Source organism: Rhinichthys klamathensis, unplaced genomic scaffold, assembly GCF_029890125.1.
Source record: "Rhinichthys klamathensis goyatoka isolate OS25496 unplaced genomic scaffold, OSU_Roscu_1.1 h1tg000006l_1, whole genome shotgun sequence".
NCBI lineage: Eukaryota > Metazoa > Chordata > Actinopteri > Cypriniformes > Leuciscidae > Rhinichthys > Rhinichthys klamathensis.
Window position 1 is genome coordinate 5,020,279 of NW_026606559.1, and position 17,439 is coordinate 5,037,717.

General features: G+C 42.9%; 1 protein-coding gene across 2 annotated transcripts in view; it reads left to right on the top strand.

The window, feature by feature from the left end:
* Positions 1 to 225: 225 nt before the first annotated feature.
* scgn (secretagogin, EF-hand calcium binding protein) overlaps positions 226 to 17,439 on the top strand; it is a 39,116-nt gene continuing 21,902 nt past the window's right edge. The window contains exons 1-6 of one of the 2 annotated variants that reach the window (XM_056257717.1): positions 226 to 360; positions 495 to 565; positions 1,708 to 1,800; positions 6,618 to 6,707; positions 6,784 to 6,840; positions 13,307 to 13,384. In XM_056257717.1, the coding sequence (XP_056113692.1) occupies positions 291 to 360; positions 495 to 565; positions 1,708 to 1,800; positions 6,618 to 6,707; positions 6,784 to 6,840; positions 13,307 to 13,384 (459 nt within the window). In that variant the 5' untranslated portion in view covers positions 226 to 290. The remainder of the gene's footprint in view (positions 361 to 494; positions 566 to 1,707; positions 1,801 to 6,617; positions 6,708 to 6,783; positions 6,841 to 13,306; positions 13,385 to 17,439) is intronic. The other variant, XM_056257718.1, reaches the window with a different exon arrangement.

A 17,439-nucleotide genomic window follows, 5' to 3' on the forward strand; every position in this document is an offset into this window, starting at 1 on the left:
AGCTATATGCTGACAGATTAATTTTTCTTTGTATGATGTATGTGCCGTTGATAAATACGTTGAAAAAGAGAGAAAAAAAGATGTGAAGTTTGATCTTGATAAAACATACTAAAGTTTGTCCTTAGATCATATCAGGCTCTCAGGATATGACTGATACGTTGTGTGAAAGAGGAGGGGTTTTTTTCTGACACAGTGAGTCAGAGGAAATTGGCCACATCAGTTGCTTTCTCTGAGCACAGGTGCATTTCTTCTCTTGCTCTATAATCACTCCTTAACGCTATTTTTCCATCATGGACTGTGCTTTTGCCAACCTAGATGCTGCTGGTTTTCTACAGATTTGGCAACACTTTGATGCTGATGGTGAGAATGTAAAATGGTTTCAATTCTGCTTTCATATTTATATTTCCATATATTGTGAGTGTTGTGTTTAGATTTAAGTATTGTCTCTATCCGTATCTGTTCATAAAATTGTATTGATAAATGCTTTTCTGCAGATAATGGCTACATTGAAGGGAAAGAGTTGGATGACTTTTTCCTGCTCATGGTGAAGAAATTAGGCCCAGAGGTATGTTAAAACAAACTTTATATGATGGTTGACAGATCTGTAGTTTGTGCACATTTAAATAAGACTATACAAATAGATGAGTAAATTTATTGACAATTACTTATAAATCTAAATGTACATAAATTAATAATCTTTAGTAAACCAATGTTTGCTAATTTCATTACTGAAATTTATTATAAAGTGTGTCCAATACATTTTGGACTCGGCACCGGTATAATTGTTGTTGATGACACAGGTGTTATTGATTACATTGCTGACCTTTATGGAAGAACAACAAACACACTATTTTTGTAAATGAGGTCATCAGTTTTCTCTGGCTGTTTACACACTAGAATCTGTCCTCTCTTTTCTGCAGGAAGCTGACATAATAAAGTCAACAGCCATTTAACATCTGCTGATTTATTTAAAAATCGTTGTGGTACTAGAAATGTTTTTTTTTCTGTCATTTTGTTTCATTTTGATGGTTAATTCCACAGTTTATCACAGTTATAGTAACAGTAACGGTACTATTTTTTATAGAAACTATATGTGGCGAGCAGAACGAGGCCTGTGAGAAAACTGTGCGAGGCCGGTTGCGTGATTAATGATGAGCGACACCACTCACCGGTCTCGTGTCCTTTTCTCACAGCCCTCAGCCTCGTCCTGCTCACCACACTATAGTAATTGTAGTATAAAAAATGTACGCACATACACACTTGTGACTGAAATGATTTGGTCTCAGACTGGCACTCAGAAATTCAAATAACACTTAATTTTTCAGGAAACTGGTTAGACACATAAGATAAAAATACATGTTCTGTGTTTTCTACTGATTCTAAAACCCACTTCTGTAGTTAGATCTACAATGATCGTGTATATGATCTCCACAAATGTTTCGTAGGATAACTTTTGACTAAGTGTACAGTGTTACATTGTTTTTACACAATAGTAGTTCTGAAGTTGATATTGCTCTGTGAATAAGCTTTTATAAATAAATGATGAGCCAGATGTTCACTGTGTACCAGCATATCTTAAGGGCATCTCTATTGGTGCACAGGTGTACCAATCTAATGGCTTTGCTGAGTGATGTTGGGGAGCTTAATGAGAGGTAAATTATGGAAATTTGGTCATGGTAACCAGTTTGTTTTCTCTACTCTCCTTAGGATAAGATATCAAAGGGAAGCGTACAGCAGATAAAGAAGAGGTTCATGTCTGCCTATGATGTCACATCAGATGGACGCCTGCAGATCGAGGAAGTACATCACTTTTTTTTTTTACATTTCCCTTGAATTTTTTTTTTTTTTAGTCCTATATAGAAGTAAAAGCTGATATTTAAAAAAGAATATTCCTGTAATATAATAATTTGATGGAACTGGTAAAAATTAAGCATGAAAGAGGGAATACTAAAAACCCATGTTTTAAACACATGCCTTACATTCTGGCTACTTCTCTCTAATTATTCTTTCTGTGTGAAAAGAAAAACAAACAAACAGCTGAATTACTTTCTGCATGCATTGATGGCAGAGGTTTTCTGCAGCTGTTATCTATCTGCTTTATGGCTTCCGGCTGTTTCCAGCATGGTTGCACTAGTCAGATCAATGACATGAAAATTATTTGCTTTGTCATGTTAATGGTTGTTTTGCTTCCTTCACATATTTGTGCAATAGATTTGTAAGTAAAGTGAGGCTGGGGATGGTTGAAACACGGGATTAGATATAACTATTTCCAGCTGTCAGAGACGAGCTAGAACTACTATAGAAGTGCTATAATTAATGTGCTGTACAGAACCACATTGTTACTGAAATCAAATGTGTAGTTTCATAAGCACATTATAGATTTTGCAATTGAACAACTGATTATTTGGTGATAGCTGGTTTCATTTGCTACTGTTTCACCATGTAAGTATGGGCTGTAAAGCTGTATAGAACGTGTTAAATGGCTAGTCCACCCCCCAAAAATTAATCATTCACTCCCTCTTATGTTGTTCTAACCTGTATGAGTTTTTCTTCACTGGAACACAAAAGATGTTTGGTAAGATAATAAAGCTTTTTATTTGTATACTTTGTCTTTCCATTCCTAATAAATAATTCAAATAAAATTATTTAAACATCAAATAATAATATAAAAATATTAATAAATAAATAGATAAATAAAAATGGAGGATTATATGAAAAAAGTAATTAATGTAATATATATTCCTTTATTTTATAACATATTCTTTGATTTTAGAGGTGCCCTTGTCTTTTTAAACTGTATACTTTTGCTCTTCATTTCATATGTTATCGTCTCCATTGAATGTACTTTAGAACCTAAATCTTACCAATCATTTAAAACTGGGGATTCTTTTTTTAACCTTTTTATTGATTTAAAGGGATACTGCACCGTTTTTTTCACATTAAACTGTTATTCCCTTAACTAAGTTGAGTTAATACATACCTCTCTCGTCTCAGTGCGTGCACTAAATCGCTCTGTCTTGCGGCGAAACTTTGTTAGCACTTAGCTTAGCCCAGTTCATTCATTAGGATCCAAGCAGAGAAGTGACCAAACACCTCCACGTTTTCCCTATTTAAATACAGTTACACGAGTAGTGTAACTCGACCAAGAATGGTGACACAAAATAAAACATTGCGCTTTTCTAAGCGTGTAAAGTGGATAACTATAACGTATGGCGGAATACCATAGCAAGTGCTTGGGAGCACATCGACTCGGCGCATATATATATCCATGGACTCGGCGCAGTAATATCATCACTCCGGAAAGGGAGAGGGGGGAGAGGATTTTTCACGAGTGATGATATTACTGCGCCGAGTCTAATTGCTCCCAAGCACTTGCTATGGTATTCCACCATACATTATAGTTATCCACTTTACACGCTTAGAAAAGCGCAACGTTTTATTTTGTGTCAGCATTCTTGGTTGAGTTACAATAATCGTAGCGCATGCTGATGACATTTTATTCTTCTATACTAACTTGAGTTGTAGGTAGCCTACGATTTAATAGGTGTCATCATCTTACAGTCTTTGGCTGCGTCCGAAAACTGATAAATGCTGCCTTCGGGGGACGCATTCCAAGGTCAGAAGGGATCAAGGCATGTCCGAATGCAATGTTAGTTTCACTTCCTGTCTCCTGAGATGCCTTCATCTGATTGATTTTTGAAGGCAGCATAGATGTATCCTTCACTACCTTTGATATCCCACAATCCTGTGCTTTCCATTCTGTGACAGTTGAGCTAGAAAAATAAAGATGACGCCTTAACCCTCAATTTATCTTTGGGGTCTATATGTAGTTCTACATTATCTATCTATACACACAAAACAAATGGGCTTGATTTGGTTGTTCTAAAGGTATGTAAAAAAAAAAAAAGTCACACTCATGACCTTTGGGGTCAATATGACCCCACATTGAAATGAATGGGAAAATCGAATTTTTTAAATGTTTTGTTTATTTTACATTACTCAAAAAAAAATCATTAAATCCTTATTAAATCTGAAATTTTCAATACCGCAATGAAGTCCTGGTACTAGAGGCCAAATGCAATGTGGAACGAACATAATCACTTGCACACACACGTGCACAAGCACACAAACACACACACACACACACACACACACACACACACACACACACACACACACACACACACACACACACACACACAGGTGTGACTCCAATAAGCATTTTTATAGAAATTGGCAAATAAAATCAATAATTCCAGCATAAATCTGAAAATTCTCACACATAGGCCTGGTACTAGATCACTAATACAATGTGGAACATTATCACACACACATGTGCGCCTACACAGACACAGACTCAAATGCACACACAGATAGAGAGAGGTGGGACTGCAATATAGAGCATTTTTATAGAAATTGGGAAATAAAATCAATAATTTCTGCATAAATCTAAAAATGTTCACACATAAATGAAGGTATGGTATGAGAGCACAAATGCAATATGGAAAGAACATGACTACACACAGATTACATACACACAGAGAGACACACACAAACAATCAGGTGTGACTGCAAAAGAGAGCATTTTTATTGAAATTGGCAAATAAAATCAATAATTCAAGCATGAATCTAAAAATGTTCACACATAAATGAAGGCCTGGCACTTCACTCCTGTTCCTATCCGCCTATAGCTGTTTGTTTTTTGTTTTTATTTACTTTTTAAAAATTAATTTCTTATTCTGAAGTTAATCGTTTCATACATTTCTATTATTGAAATATGTAATTGCAAATCCAATATTTTCTTTTAGTGGCAACTTATGTGGCATTACTGCAAATTTATAAAGCATTATTGCAATAACAAGATACTTCAAAAGACCTCAAACGACAACAAAAATAATTCTAAACTTTGACAAAATACTGATTTAATGTATTTTAAAATGTTTAAATATATATATTCATAACAAAAGCTGTTATAAGAGCAGTAAGTCACATCCAGAAAAATGAATGGATCTCTATGGGGCCTCCGCTGGAAGTATATGGTAATCACAATTTCTGGCTAAAACTATATTATCTACAAAAAAACATCTAACCAGCAGATGGCAGAATTATGCATCTAACACCTTTATAAATATCCAGAGACAACTCATATTTAAATTTGATCATCATTAATGAAGAAGTAAACAAAAAAATTATATATAATTTGTATTATTAAAATGAATATTGTTTTTGTACAATAGCTCTATACATGTTTGGGGTCATATAGACCCCAAATGCACTGAGTGTAAACAGGAAACTGAGAGCATATGAGAGTAGCGGCTGGTCATCAGTTTGTGTAAATGTAAATTTTTGATCAACGTTTGCCACCTATGATGTCATTTCTAAACCGTTACGCTGCCTCAGAAGTCTGTCTGAAATCAGTTTTGTGAGGTACCTTTTGTGTGCAGATGCTGCCTGCAAAGTCATTGCCTGATAGGGCAGCGAGGCAACAAGTCAGCTGGTTAAGTTTTCGGATGTAGCCTATGTCCTATATGTCATACCCAAGTTTATTAGAACCATGTCTAATAGATCCAGTGTGATTTATTATGATCTTATAGGATTGCCAAAAAAGCAGTATGTAGCAAGCATAAAAGTGCATGCACACTTGAGTTTTGTTTATTAACCAATTAATCCTATAAAATTTGGATGTTTATAAACGGCCGAACTGGCCCCAAACCAGACCCAATTTTGTCCAGCCGCCTAAACCAATTTTTATCGGCACAAATTCAAAATCGCCCAACCTGGCAACACCTGGGTATCTATGTATTTTATGTCTATGGCTTTCCCTGCTCGATGTAATGCCCCATTTGCCAGCAATCCAATGAGAATGCAGAACAATGATGACAACTGAGTGCAGGCGCCAAAGCTGTTGTGGAATCTCCGCTTACCCGAAACCCTCCATAACTGGCACAGAATCCCATATTTAAAGAAAGTTACAGTCGTTTGGCAAATAAATAAGTGACAGACAGTTACATACGTATTACTAACATTTTATTGTGCAAGTTTTACGTTACACCTCAAATGATAAGGAATAGTAATTCATTATCGAGTCCACAAACACATTCTCTCAATTGGCTTGGGTATGCAGAGCATTCAAAGCTTATGGATTGCACGCCCCTACTTTTGTATCTGTGTATGTTTCTGTGTAGTCTTGTTTTCCCCTTCCAGGCAACAATACACAAACGAGGACATTTACTCATAAAATATTAGGACAGAGAATTATTCAGGAAAATAGTATACAAAAAGGCAAGGGTATTGGTAATAAATAACCTGATGATAAAACTGGCAAAAAAAAACTTAAACAAAACAACAAACAAAGAGGGACCTGAGCATATCAAGAGACCAAAATATCATAGACTTGGGCCAGTAAGAAACCACCTAGCCTTCATCTAGAGCACCCTAGTTATCGTATCTAACACTAGGGCATATGGGCAAAAACATTGGTATGACATCTGCCTTGGATTTAAGGAAGTAATTCACTTTTATGAGTGGAGACATAATTGATTTCAGTATGATTAAACCCCTTTATTTGCTGGTACTAAACAGTAAACGTCATTTGTGTGTGTGTGCATGTGTACTAGATGGCGAATATGATCCTGCCCGACGATGAGAACTTCCTTCTTATCTTTCGTAGAGAGGCTCTGTTAGATAACAGTGTGGAGTTTATGAAGGTAACCTTTCACTTCACATAATCACACTTTCATTTCACTTTTCCATTTTAAAAAGTTTCCACATTTTCCATGATAGATCTGGAGGAAACATGATGCTGACAGCAGTGGTTACATATCAGCTGTGGAGCTCAGGGTAAATGCACATACATGACTCACAGGGAGATTTATACTCCAAGCGTAATTAGAGGGTTGGACTAACAATATAATGTTTTATAGTAGATGTAAGAATGAACATTAAAGGTTCTCTAAGCAATCCTGGGTGACGTCACTTCTTGTTGACGTTCGAACTATTGTCAAACAAAACGGAGGCTAGCTAGACCCTCCCTCCTCCTCATCCGCACACTAACCCCCCAAACCACACCCCCAAACCCTTCTTGTCGGTCATTGGCTGGAACAGTTTGTTATGTTTCGGGGAGCGGGTCGCCGCAGTTTGTTTTTGTTGCTGTTTGTGGAGCCTGGGCTGTCTACAGAGATCGCGTTTCTTTACAGTGTGTTCAGGGGACAGGCAGGCAGCGGATAGTGAGGAGATGTTTGCTGTATGTGACAAAAAATGTTTTGGCCTAAAAAACGCGTGACATCGCTTAGAGCACCTTTAAACATGAATTTTAAAGCATGTTTTGAAGCATGTTTAACTTGATGTCAGCTCACGTTTCTCCTCAAAATGTTCTTGTCAAGAATGGTAACAACGTACTCGGTTACTGACGTAACCTCGGTTCTCTCGAGAGAGGGAACGAGTACTGCGTAATAGCTTTACGCTATGGGGAAAACCTCTTTTCCACGAGATATTGAAGCCAAAAATTATCCTTAATTTTTTATTAATGTAAAACGCTTTGCAGCAGCAAGCAAACATAGGCGAGACAGCTTGCGCGCCTATCGGCTGCTCTTGCGGCAAATGCAGCAGCCTATCGAGAGAGACTCTGCGTGACGTTATGACCAATGGGGGCAATTCGCGCCCATATCGTCACGTCCCGCCAGAAAAGGCGTGGTCTCGCCCTATAAATAAGCTCGGTAGGCTGGTACAAGCTGGTTTTCATCGCCGAAGCGAACCAGAGCGTATTCCAAGCACGGCAAGATACGCAGTACTCGTTCCCTCTCTAGAGAGAACCGAGGTTACGTTAGTAACCGAGTACATTCTCTAACGAGAGTATCTCTCGTACTGCGTAATAGCTTTACGCTATGGGGAACACAATGCAACACGCCGTGCGTACAGGGATCCAACACCAAAGTCCCAGGGGCCGAAACCCGGGGCTTATATAGTGCATAATCACCATAAACTCACATAGAGTGGAGGAAGAGAGGCTGGAAGCATCATTCCTTATAAAATAGCACCCAAAGGGGCTATCATATGACAATTAAACGTGCCGCCAGGGTGAAAGCTTTCAGCCTGATCTGGGTGGCCATACGTGTGTCAACACTCATGGGGCTGCAGTAAACTCAGTATCTGGGCCGCACAGCGGGGCAGATAGCACTGAATTCTAGACCGCCAAAAGCTTAGCTTGTAAGGCGGGTACCTCCAGGTTATAGTATTTTATAAATGTAGACGGCGAGGCCCAGCCCGCGGCCGTACATATATCTTGCAAGGTAACCCCGCTAGACCATGCCCACGAAGAGGCCACGCCTCTCGTGGAGTGCGCTCTGACACCCAAGGGGCACTGCAGGCCCTTTGCAGTGTAAGCGAGCGTAATGACATCCACTATCCATCTGGATAGGCTCTGTTTTGAGGCGGCAAGTCCCTTGGAACGCCCGCCAAACAAAACGAAAAGCTGCTCAGTCTGTCTGAAACCAGACGAGCGCGACACATAAGCTCTTAATGCCCTGACGGGGCAAAGGAGACTCGCGTCTTTCTCCTCATTGAGAACCGGAAGGGCAGACAGGGAAATTACCTGGGCCCTAAACGGTGTATTGAGGGATTTCGGCACGTACCCGTGCTTAGGTTTGAGAATAACTTTCGAGTCATTAGGCCCAAACTCCATACATGACGCGCTTACTGAAAGCGCCTGCAAGTCCCCTATGCACTTCACTGAAGCGAGAGCCGTGAGAAACACTGTTTTGAAAGACAGATGTTTCATGTCCGACAGCTGGATTGGCTCGAACGGGGCGCCTTTCATGGCCTCCAGGACCGTGGAAAGGTCCCACGTCGGGACTGAAGGGGGCCTGGGAGGGTTTAGCCTCCGAGCTCCCCTAAGGAAACGCACGACTAAGTCGTTCTTCCCCAGCGACTGGCCAGACACCGGTTTTGCACACGTTGCTATGGCCGCCACGTATACTTTGAGCGTGGATGGGGTCCTGCCCTTATCCAGTAGCTCTTGAAGGAAGGAAAGCACTTCCGAAACCCCGCAGTCCACAGGTGAAAAGCTCTGGGCTTGACACCACGCAGAGAACACAGACCATTTCGAGGAGTAGAGCCGCCTGGTAGACGGAGCTCTAGCCTGCGCGATAGTGTTTAACACTCCCTCTAGGAGGCTAGCGGGTACCCGTTGATGGCCCATGCGTGCAGGGACCACAGCTCCGGGCGAGGATGCCAAATCGAGCCCTCCGCCTGAGAGAGGAGGTCTCTCCTCAATGGTACAGGCCATGGGGCAGTGCTGGTCAGCTGCATCAGGGCAGGGAACCACGTCTGGTTTGTCCAGAGCGGCGCCACGAGCAGCACTGGGCATCCGTTTTCCCTGATTCGTTCCAACACTTGAGGCAGGAGCGAGACGGGAGGAAAAGCATATAGGGGACAGCGGGGCCAAACATGAGCCAGCGCGTCCTTGCTTTTCGAGAAAAACTTCGGGCAATGAGCGTTTTCGTGGGACGCGAATAGGTCCACCTGTGCTCTGCCGAACGTTTTCCACAGCAGCTGGACCGTCTGCGGGTGCAGCGACCATTCCCCTGCTGGGACATTGTTTCTGGACAGTCTGTCTGGTCCCACATTCAGGTGACCAGGCACGTGCGCTGCTCTTAGTGAGAGCAGGTTGTGCTGAGCCTAGACCAGGAGGCGTTCCGTCAGCCTGTGAAGGTTTCGTGACCTGACGCCGCCCTGGCGATTTATGTATGCCACCACTGACATGTTGTCCGACCCGACCAAGACGTGGTGGCCTGTTACCTGGGGACAGAAGCGCCGTAGCGCTTTGTCGACTGCTATCATTTCCAAGCAGTTTATGTGAAGGAGCTTTTCCCGTTCTGACCACAGGCCAGCTAGCGGTCTGCCCTCGAGCAGCGCTCCCCACCCCGAGGTGGAGGCGTCCGTAGACACCACCTTCACACTCGAAGCGGTCCCCAGACTCACACCTGACTGATACCAGTCGGTTATTTTCCAAGGTTCCAGAGCTGAAACGCACTGTAGGTCGACCCTGAGGCGAAACAGACCCGCTGTCCATGCCCTGGGTGGAACCCGCGCTTTCAGCCACATCTGCAGTGGGCGCATGCGGAGCAAGCCCAGCTGGAGTACAGAGGCTGCTGAGGCCATTAGACCCAGCATTTTCTGAAACCTTTTGAGCGAACCTATCGAGCCGTGGCGGAAGGATTTCGCAACGTGCTGAATATTTAGTCCGCGCTCCGGTGACAGGCATGCCGTCATGGATAGCGAGTGTAACACTGTTCCCAGAAAGGAAATTTTCTGACTGGGAGACAGTGAGCTTTTCGCCCAATTGACTGTAAGGCCCAGCTCCTCGAGGTGCTCGAGTAATGCGGCCCTGTGTTCTATGAGCTCCGATTGTGATCGAGCTAGAATCAGCCAATCATCCAAGTAGTTCAGGACTCGCATGCCCTGAAGTCTCAGGGGTGCGAGCGCCGCGTCCATGTACTTCGTGAATGTACGAGGTGCTAGAGACAGGCCGAACGGCAGGACAGTGTATTGATATGCCTGGCCCTCGAAGGCGAATCTCAAGAATCGCCTGTGATGGGACGCTATTTGTATTTGGAAATAGGCGTCTTTCAGATCTATTGACATAAACCAGTCCCCGTGGCGCACTTGCGCAAGGATTTTCCTGGTCGTAAGCATTCTGAACTGGCGCTTCACAAGCACTCTGTTCAGCTGTCGCAGATCTAAAATGGGTCTGAGACCCCCATCTTTTTTCGGTACCAGAAAATATCTGCTGTATAGGCCCCCTTCGCTCTGAGCCTGAGATAAAGGTTCTATAGCCCCTTTGCTCAGTAGTTTCGCTATCTCGGCACGAAGTAGATGAGACACTTCGTTTTTCACCGCTGGATTTATCTGGGTAGCCGTAAAAACGGCTTTTGTGCGCAGGCAAGCGGGCTGAGACACCGGCTGGCTCACTGCGAAATACACTGGGACAGTCACAACGCTTGGAACTGACCGAGCGAGAAGTTTTGGTGGAAATCCGGCCGCAGCGGGATCTGAACACCGTCGCTTTCCTAGAGTGGCTAGGAAGGCTTTGAGGCCTCGGGCTTGATCTCAATCCTCGGCCGGGGCCCGCGCTGAGGGAGGCGGCGTCCAGCAGAGCGAGAGCGCGGTCTTTGGTCTCGGGCCTGGCGGCGCTGTGAAGCGGCGGGCGGTGCAGGTTGCGGCTGAGAGCTGCGAGCAGACGGCTGTTCTGAGCGGCCTGCAGCGGAGCTCGAGCGCTTCGGAAGGAAGTGCTTCATAGCCTGCGAAGTCTTCTGCACTTCCATGAATCTGTCCGCGAAATCCTTGACGGCAGATCCGAAGAGGCCCGCTGACGAAATGGGCGCGTCGAGGAACACAGAGCGCTCGGCTTCCGTCATCTCGGACAGCGTCAGCCATAAGTGTCTCTCAGCCACGGTGAGAGAGGCCATATTCCGTCCTATGGCCTGTGCAGCGGCTTTAGCAGCGCATAGAGCGAGGTCTGTAGCGCTTCTCAGATCCGCCACGCAGATCGCTTCGGGCCCTTCCTCGTCCAGTTTAAGGAGAAGGTCGGCCTGGAAGATCTGCAGGATAGCCATAGTGTGCAGCGCTGAAACTGCTTGCCCGGCGGCGGTGTAAGCGCGCCCGTGCATGGCTGACGTCACTCGGCAGGCTTTAGATGGGAGCGTCGTCTGAGCGCGCCGTCCAGCGGAGGGCGGGCAGAGATGAGACGCTACAGCTGGTTCCACAGGAGGAACGGAGAGGTACCCTCTGTCCTTCGCACCATCCACCGTGGAGAATGCAGCAGAGGCAGAGGTACGCAGCCTGGCGGAGAAGGGGGCGTTCCACGACTTAGTCACTTCCGCGTGTAGTTCAGGGAGGAAGGGCGCGGGCCTTGACTTTGACGGAGCTTCGTCTTTTCCGAGAAAGCGTCCGTCCAGTCTGTTCCGCGGCGGTTGCGCGGGCGCCTCCCAGTCGAGGCCGATGCTTTCCACGGCTTGAGAGAGCAGACGCATCAGCTCAGTCTCAATGCCGGCTCTCTTCCCAGTGGATTGGCGGGAAACGCTAGCGGGGGGAGGTCCACGGAGCTCGCCCAATCCTCGCTATCAGATGCCAGAAGAGAACACGCCTCGGTGGGTTCGTCGAACTCGTGGCCGGACACGGTGGCAGACGGCAGCCGTTGTCCGTCAGTGAGCGACTCGAGCGAAAACGGCGAAGCTGGCGGGCGAACCGGCGAGCTTTGGCGGGCTGGAGAGTGCTCGGGAGTGCGCTGGGCGCGGCGCTTCTTGCGGCGCGGCACCACGGCGGGCTGTGGTGAAGGCTCGGAGAATGACGCCAGGCGAGTCCTCAGAGTCACCATAGACATAAGCTCGCAATGAGGGCATCCGCGGCACGAGCCACAGGATGGCATCTTTAAAAAGACGCAGCTCTTTTGTGATGAGAAGTGCAAGTCGCGTCACGTAAGCGAGCTAACACTCTCAGCAGATTAAGGATAAAAAGGATATAGAACGCCGGAAAGCGCAGCAGGTACGGCAGTTGAAGGCGACTCCAGAAGCTCGTCCCGCTGAAAGGCTTGCGTCGACGGCGCGGCTTCTCACTCCGGATCCAGCGATGCGTACGCTTTGCTGAAGAGATGAAAATCAGCTTGTACCAGCCTACCGAGCTTATTTATAGGGCGAGACCACGCCTTTTCTGGCGGGACGTGGCGATATGGGCGCGAATTGCCCCCATTGGTCATTACGTCACGCAGAGTCTCTCTCGATAGGCTGCTGCATTTGCCGCAAGAGCAGCCGATAGGCGCGCGAGCTGTCTCGCCTATGTTTGCTTGCTGCTGCAAAGCGTTTTACATTAATAAAAAATTAAGGATAATTTTTGGCTTCAATATATCGTGGAAAAGAGGTTTTCCCCATAGCGTAAAGCTATTACACAGTACGAGAGATACTCTCGTAAGAGAACTGACTTTTTCTCATAAGTTAACCGTCTTCTGTTTCAATACTCTCACAAAGCACCAAGCACCAAATTGATTCCAGAAATGTGACAACATCTTAATCATAGATTATCAATAGATTCCGCAATGTAATGATCAATTTTGATAGAAGTTTTTTCTCAATGTGCAAAATGGTACACACAGGAAGGTTTTTTTCTTCAAAAGTCACTTTAGGGGCTATGTACTATTCTCATCACAATTTCATAAAAATATTTCAATAATTTCTTTCTCTTACCTTCTCTTTTCTGTTTTGTTTTAGTCTAGTCATCATAATTATAAAGATAAAATGTCTCTTTTTCATGGCAGGGTTTCTTGAAGGACCTGTTTGAGCAGCACAAAAAGAATATTTCCTCAAACAAGTTGGAAGAATACACAGATGCCATGGTAACATTGTTATTTTCAATTATGCACCATACATTTATTTTAGTTGTATAAACCTAAACTTCTCAACTATCCATATCTATCCATGCTTCTTAAATTGAGCTCATGTTTCATGTTAGTCTCGGTTTCAATATGTTTTTGGTTGCCAATTGAAATAATCTAATGCAAAAAATAATACACATGCATTCAAAATAGGCAGTCATAAACTCACACCCGTCGCTATGGGCGGGCCATAGGGGGCCGGGCCCGCCCGCAAAAATGCTTGTGCCCCCCCCACCCCAGGCACATTTTTTTTTTTTCTTAAAAAAATTACTTTAATTTTATATTATAATAGTTGCATTCTTTATCATTAAAACATTAAAAATATATAACGAAACAATGGTGTGATTGTGTTTGATTGATGGGAATCTACACTGCAACAGCCTATCACGGCCTCACTAAAAAGAAAGTTAGGATACGTACGTGACGTATCACGTCAGTGTAGCCGCTCAACAGTTACCGCGCATTTTAAAGCTATAGTCAGATGAGTTTTCGCCGGCTTACTACTCGCTTCAGTTCGTCTGGAGAGAGGACAGCGCTGCCTCCACTCAAAGTACCGGTAGGTTCAAAGTCTCTGTGCGTGTGTGTGCGTGCGACCGTGCGTGTGTTAGGGATGGGCAAATAATTAAAAAAAGAGTTAGTAAATGCGCTTAAACTTCCAAAAACCTGTAGAGTAGTGGTCTGGGTTCAAACAGTCCAACACACAAAGTGAAGCATTAACGTGACTGGAAAGAAAGTGAGGCTTCGTTTTTCGTTGATCACGTGTTTCTCTGAAAACAATACGCGCTCCGGCACAGAGCTTCATGAGAAATTGCGCTGCGTACTCGATACGCGCTTTGAAGCTTCAGCCGCGTTTCCATTACCCTTCAAATTGCGCGAATTGAAATTACGCTCAATGGAAACACGTCAATTTCGCAAAAACTCCCATTTATCGCAAAAAAGTTTTTACGCTCGCATGAGGAGGTTTTTCAGGCAATTCGAAAAAGGAATATTTCGCAAAACTGCAATGGAAACAGTTTTTGCGCATTTACAGTCACCTGACTTAGAATACGCGGTGTGTTTGGGGTCCGTGGTATACGCAAATAATTATAGGCTAATAATTATCATCCTTATTATAACATTTATTAGGCTATATATTTAGAAGATGCTTTTATCCAAAAAAAAGGAACAAAGCAATTAGTCAAATGTCATTCATAATGGTTAGACAATAATAATACAGGGCTAAGATTATCACAAATAAACACAAGATTTTGACGCATATCCAAGTGTTTGTGCAGAGTGTGGAGCGTGCTGCAGGCAGGGAGACGCGGGCGCGAACACTTGCGTTTTCCTATCAACAGTGGAAACAACTTAAAATACTCTATAATTTCTGGTCATACAGAAAATAATAATACATTATTCGCGCAACTATGCTTTTATTTGTGTAAACTCACAATAACAAGAAAACGTTGTGCTTTTGTAAAATAAAAGAAAACAATCATGCGCGCTTTCATGATCTCCGTGAACTGTAGCGCGAGAACTGAAACAAAGTATAGCCTATGTAGGCTAAAGCTTGAAATTTCCACTTTAAAACAAACAAATTCGAATCGAAAGCTAATACCTTCTGATTATGTAATCCGTATGAAAGGTGCATTTCTCTCTAAAAGTGCATTCGCGCGGCGCGCCTCAGCGGAGATGGAGATATGTTTTTAGCCGACACTAATTTAGAAAACAATAGTTTATTAATAAAATTAAAATGCCTCGTTATTCTTTCAGACACATTTATTGTCATTAGCCTATAACTCACCTAAAGACACCTTTCTGTAGGCTGTGGTTCCAGAGACATAGGCCTAAATATGGCTCTTCTCATTCAGCACTGCGGGAAAAATATAATTTTCAGGTTCTAATTTGGCCTTAGAAAACCATTAAAATCTACTTCTTCTTTTTTTGTATTAAGTTGTGAATATTTTAAATGTTTAATAAAGGGGCAAAAAGTCATAAACAAACATCTTAAATTTAGTCTTTTTTTTTTTTTTTTTGCGCAGCATTTGTGTACAGTTCAAATTTGAAAAAAATTGGTGTTCAACTTTGCATTTAAAAAAAACAACCACCGTTCATTTTACGTTTTGCAATACGGGTTAAATAAGGAAAAACGAATGGACACATGCAAATGTACACTGACCGTTTGTACTTTGGACAGAGTTCTTTATTAAATTCATAAAAGAAACAATAGGCTACAGGAATACTGGATTCTAAACCTCAAAGAAATGCCACAATCAGACCTCGGAGCAGAAATGAGGGAGAAACACCCAGAAACTCCTTATGCCGTTCGCAGTATACGGGTCTTTCCCTGCCATTAATGCTTGGATAACACACCACGTCTCCTTCTATTAATAATAATGTCTATTGTGGTGGTGGCTGTGATTTAGGGATATAGGCTATAAACCTACCCGTTGATGTTTAAATGACTTCGCGAGAGGGAAAAAAGGACGTTGTAGTCGCATAAAATCAGTAAATGGAAACGCCGTCATTTCGCAATAGTTTTTTATCGACATTTAGAAAAAATCGCAAAAGTTTTGCGCAAATCTGTAATGGAAACGCGCTAAATGTCAGATGTAACATCAGTGTGTGTGTGTGTGTCTCATTGGCAATGCATATCCCTCTGTTGACTGCTTCAAAATGCAATGTTTTAGAGAAGCTTCTGGACTGGTGTTACATCTAATATGTTGTATAGTCAAGTATGTTATGGTTATTCATAACATTGCTTCTATGTAATGTGGTGTAGGCTATAGGCTACCTGGTCATAAAACTGTTGGTTATGTTTAACGTGACGATTACGTGCTGCGCGAATAGAGTATACGATTATTATACATATACGTAGGCTAATAATAATTGTGCCCCCCTTAAGACTGAGGTCTGGCGACGGGTCTGCATAAACTACCGCTTTAGAGATAGATTTCTCTTTAGGGGTAGTTTCTCCCAAGCATTGAGTGAATTAATCAATAAACCTAATTGTAAAGGACATTTAACCTTTAAAACGCATTGCTTGATACATTCAATATACCCTCTTTATATTTAAGCACTGAATATTTAAACTGAAAATAAAATCACAATTTCATTATTTAAAAATCAGTATGTCACGACTGGCAAGCAAGGAAGAGGAGATAATGTTCTGTTTGCAGCTTAACACTTTATTTACAAAAGAAAACAAAGAAAGGTAATTCACAACTAAAAAAAGTGCAACAGCTTTACAATCAACATGTAAATACAATACAGGACATGGAACTGAGAAAAATAAGGGTCAAGACAAGTCACCTTTATTTATAGTGTGCTTAAATACAGATTGTTTCAAAGCAGCTTTACAGTGATAACAGAAAAATACTGCAACAAAGGTTGTTTCGCCACAGCAGCTCAAGAAGAAAATAGTTTCATTTTCCAGCTTAAGTAAGTTAAGTGTTGATTTATTTCGGTTGAAAAATCATTAGTTATTAATTAAGTTCAGTTATCTATACAGCAGCTCTGGAGAAAACAGTGATGTCATTGTCCAGCTCAGTTCAGTTCTCATCCATTAGTGTCAGTGCATTCAAGTCAATAATATTGCAGAATATTAAGTGTCCCCAACTAAGCAAGCCAGAGGCGACTGGCAAGGAACCCAAACATCAGGTGACAACCTGATGAAACCTTGGGGGAAACCAGGCTTAGTCGGGGGGCCAGTTCTCCTCTGGCCAACAAACGAACAGTGTATGATTATGATTCAGGCAGCATTATAGGTCAGAAGTCAGATTGGAATCGGAACATTAAAAATATTTATCCAGTTCCATCTGGTTGAAAATCAGATTCATCACCCTGGTATGGGACGGGCTTTGTTGAGGATCTGTGCCACTGGCTGTCTTGTCAATGAGGTCTTAACAAGGGAGAGTCTAGTTGACACAATCTCAGCTGACACTTCAGGGCTGCGCTATGGTCGTGTCTAGGCACAGGTCCTCCATCTGATCTGGATACGGCCCGGATCCGGCTGACTACGGTAATCTCAAAATAAA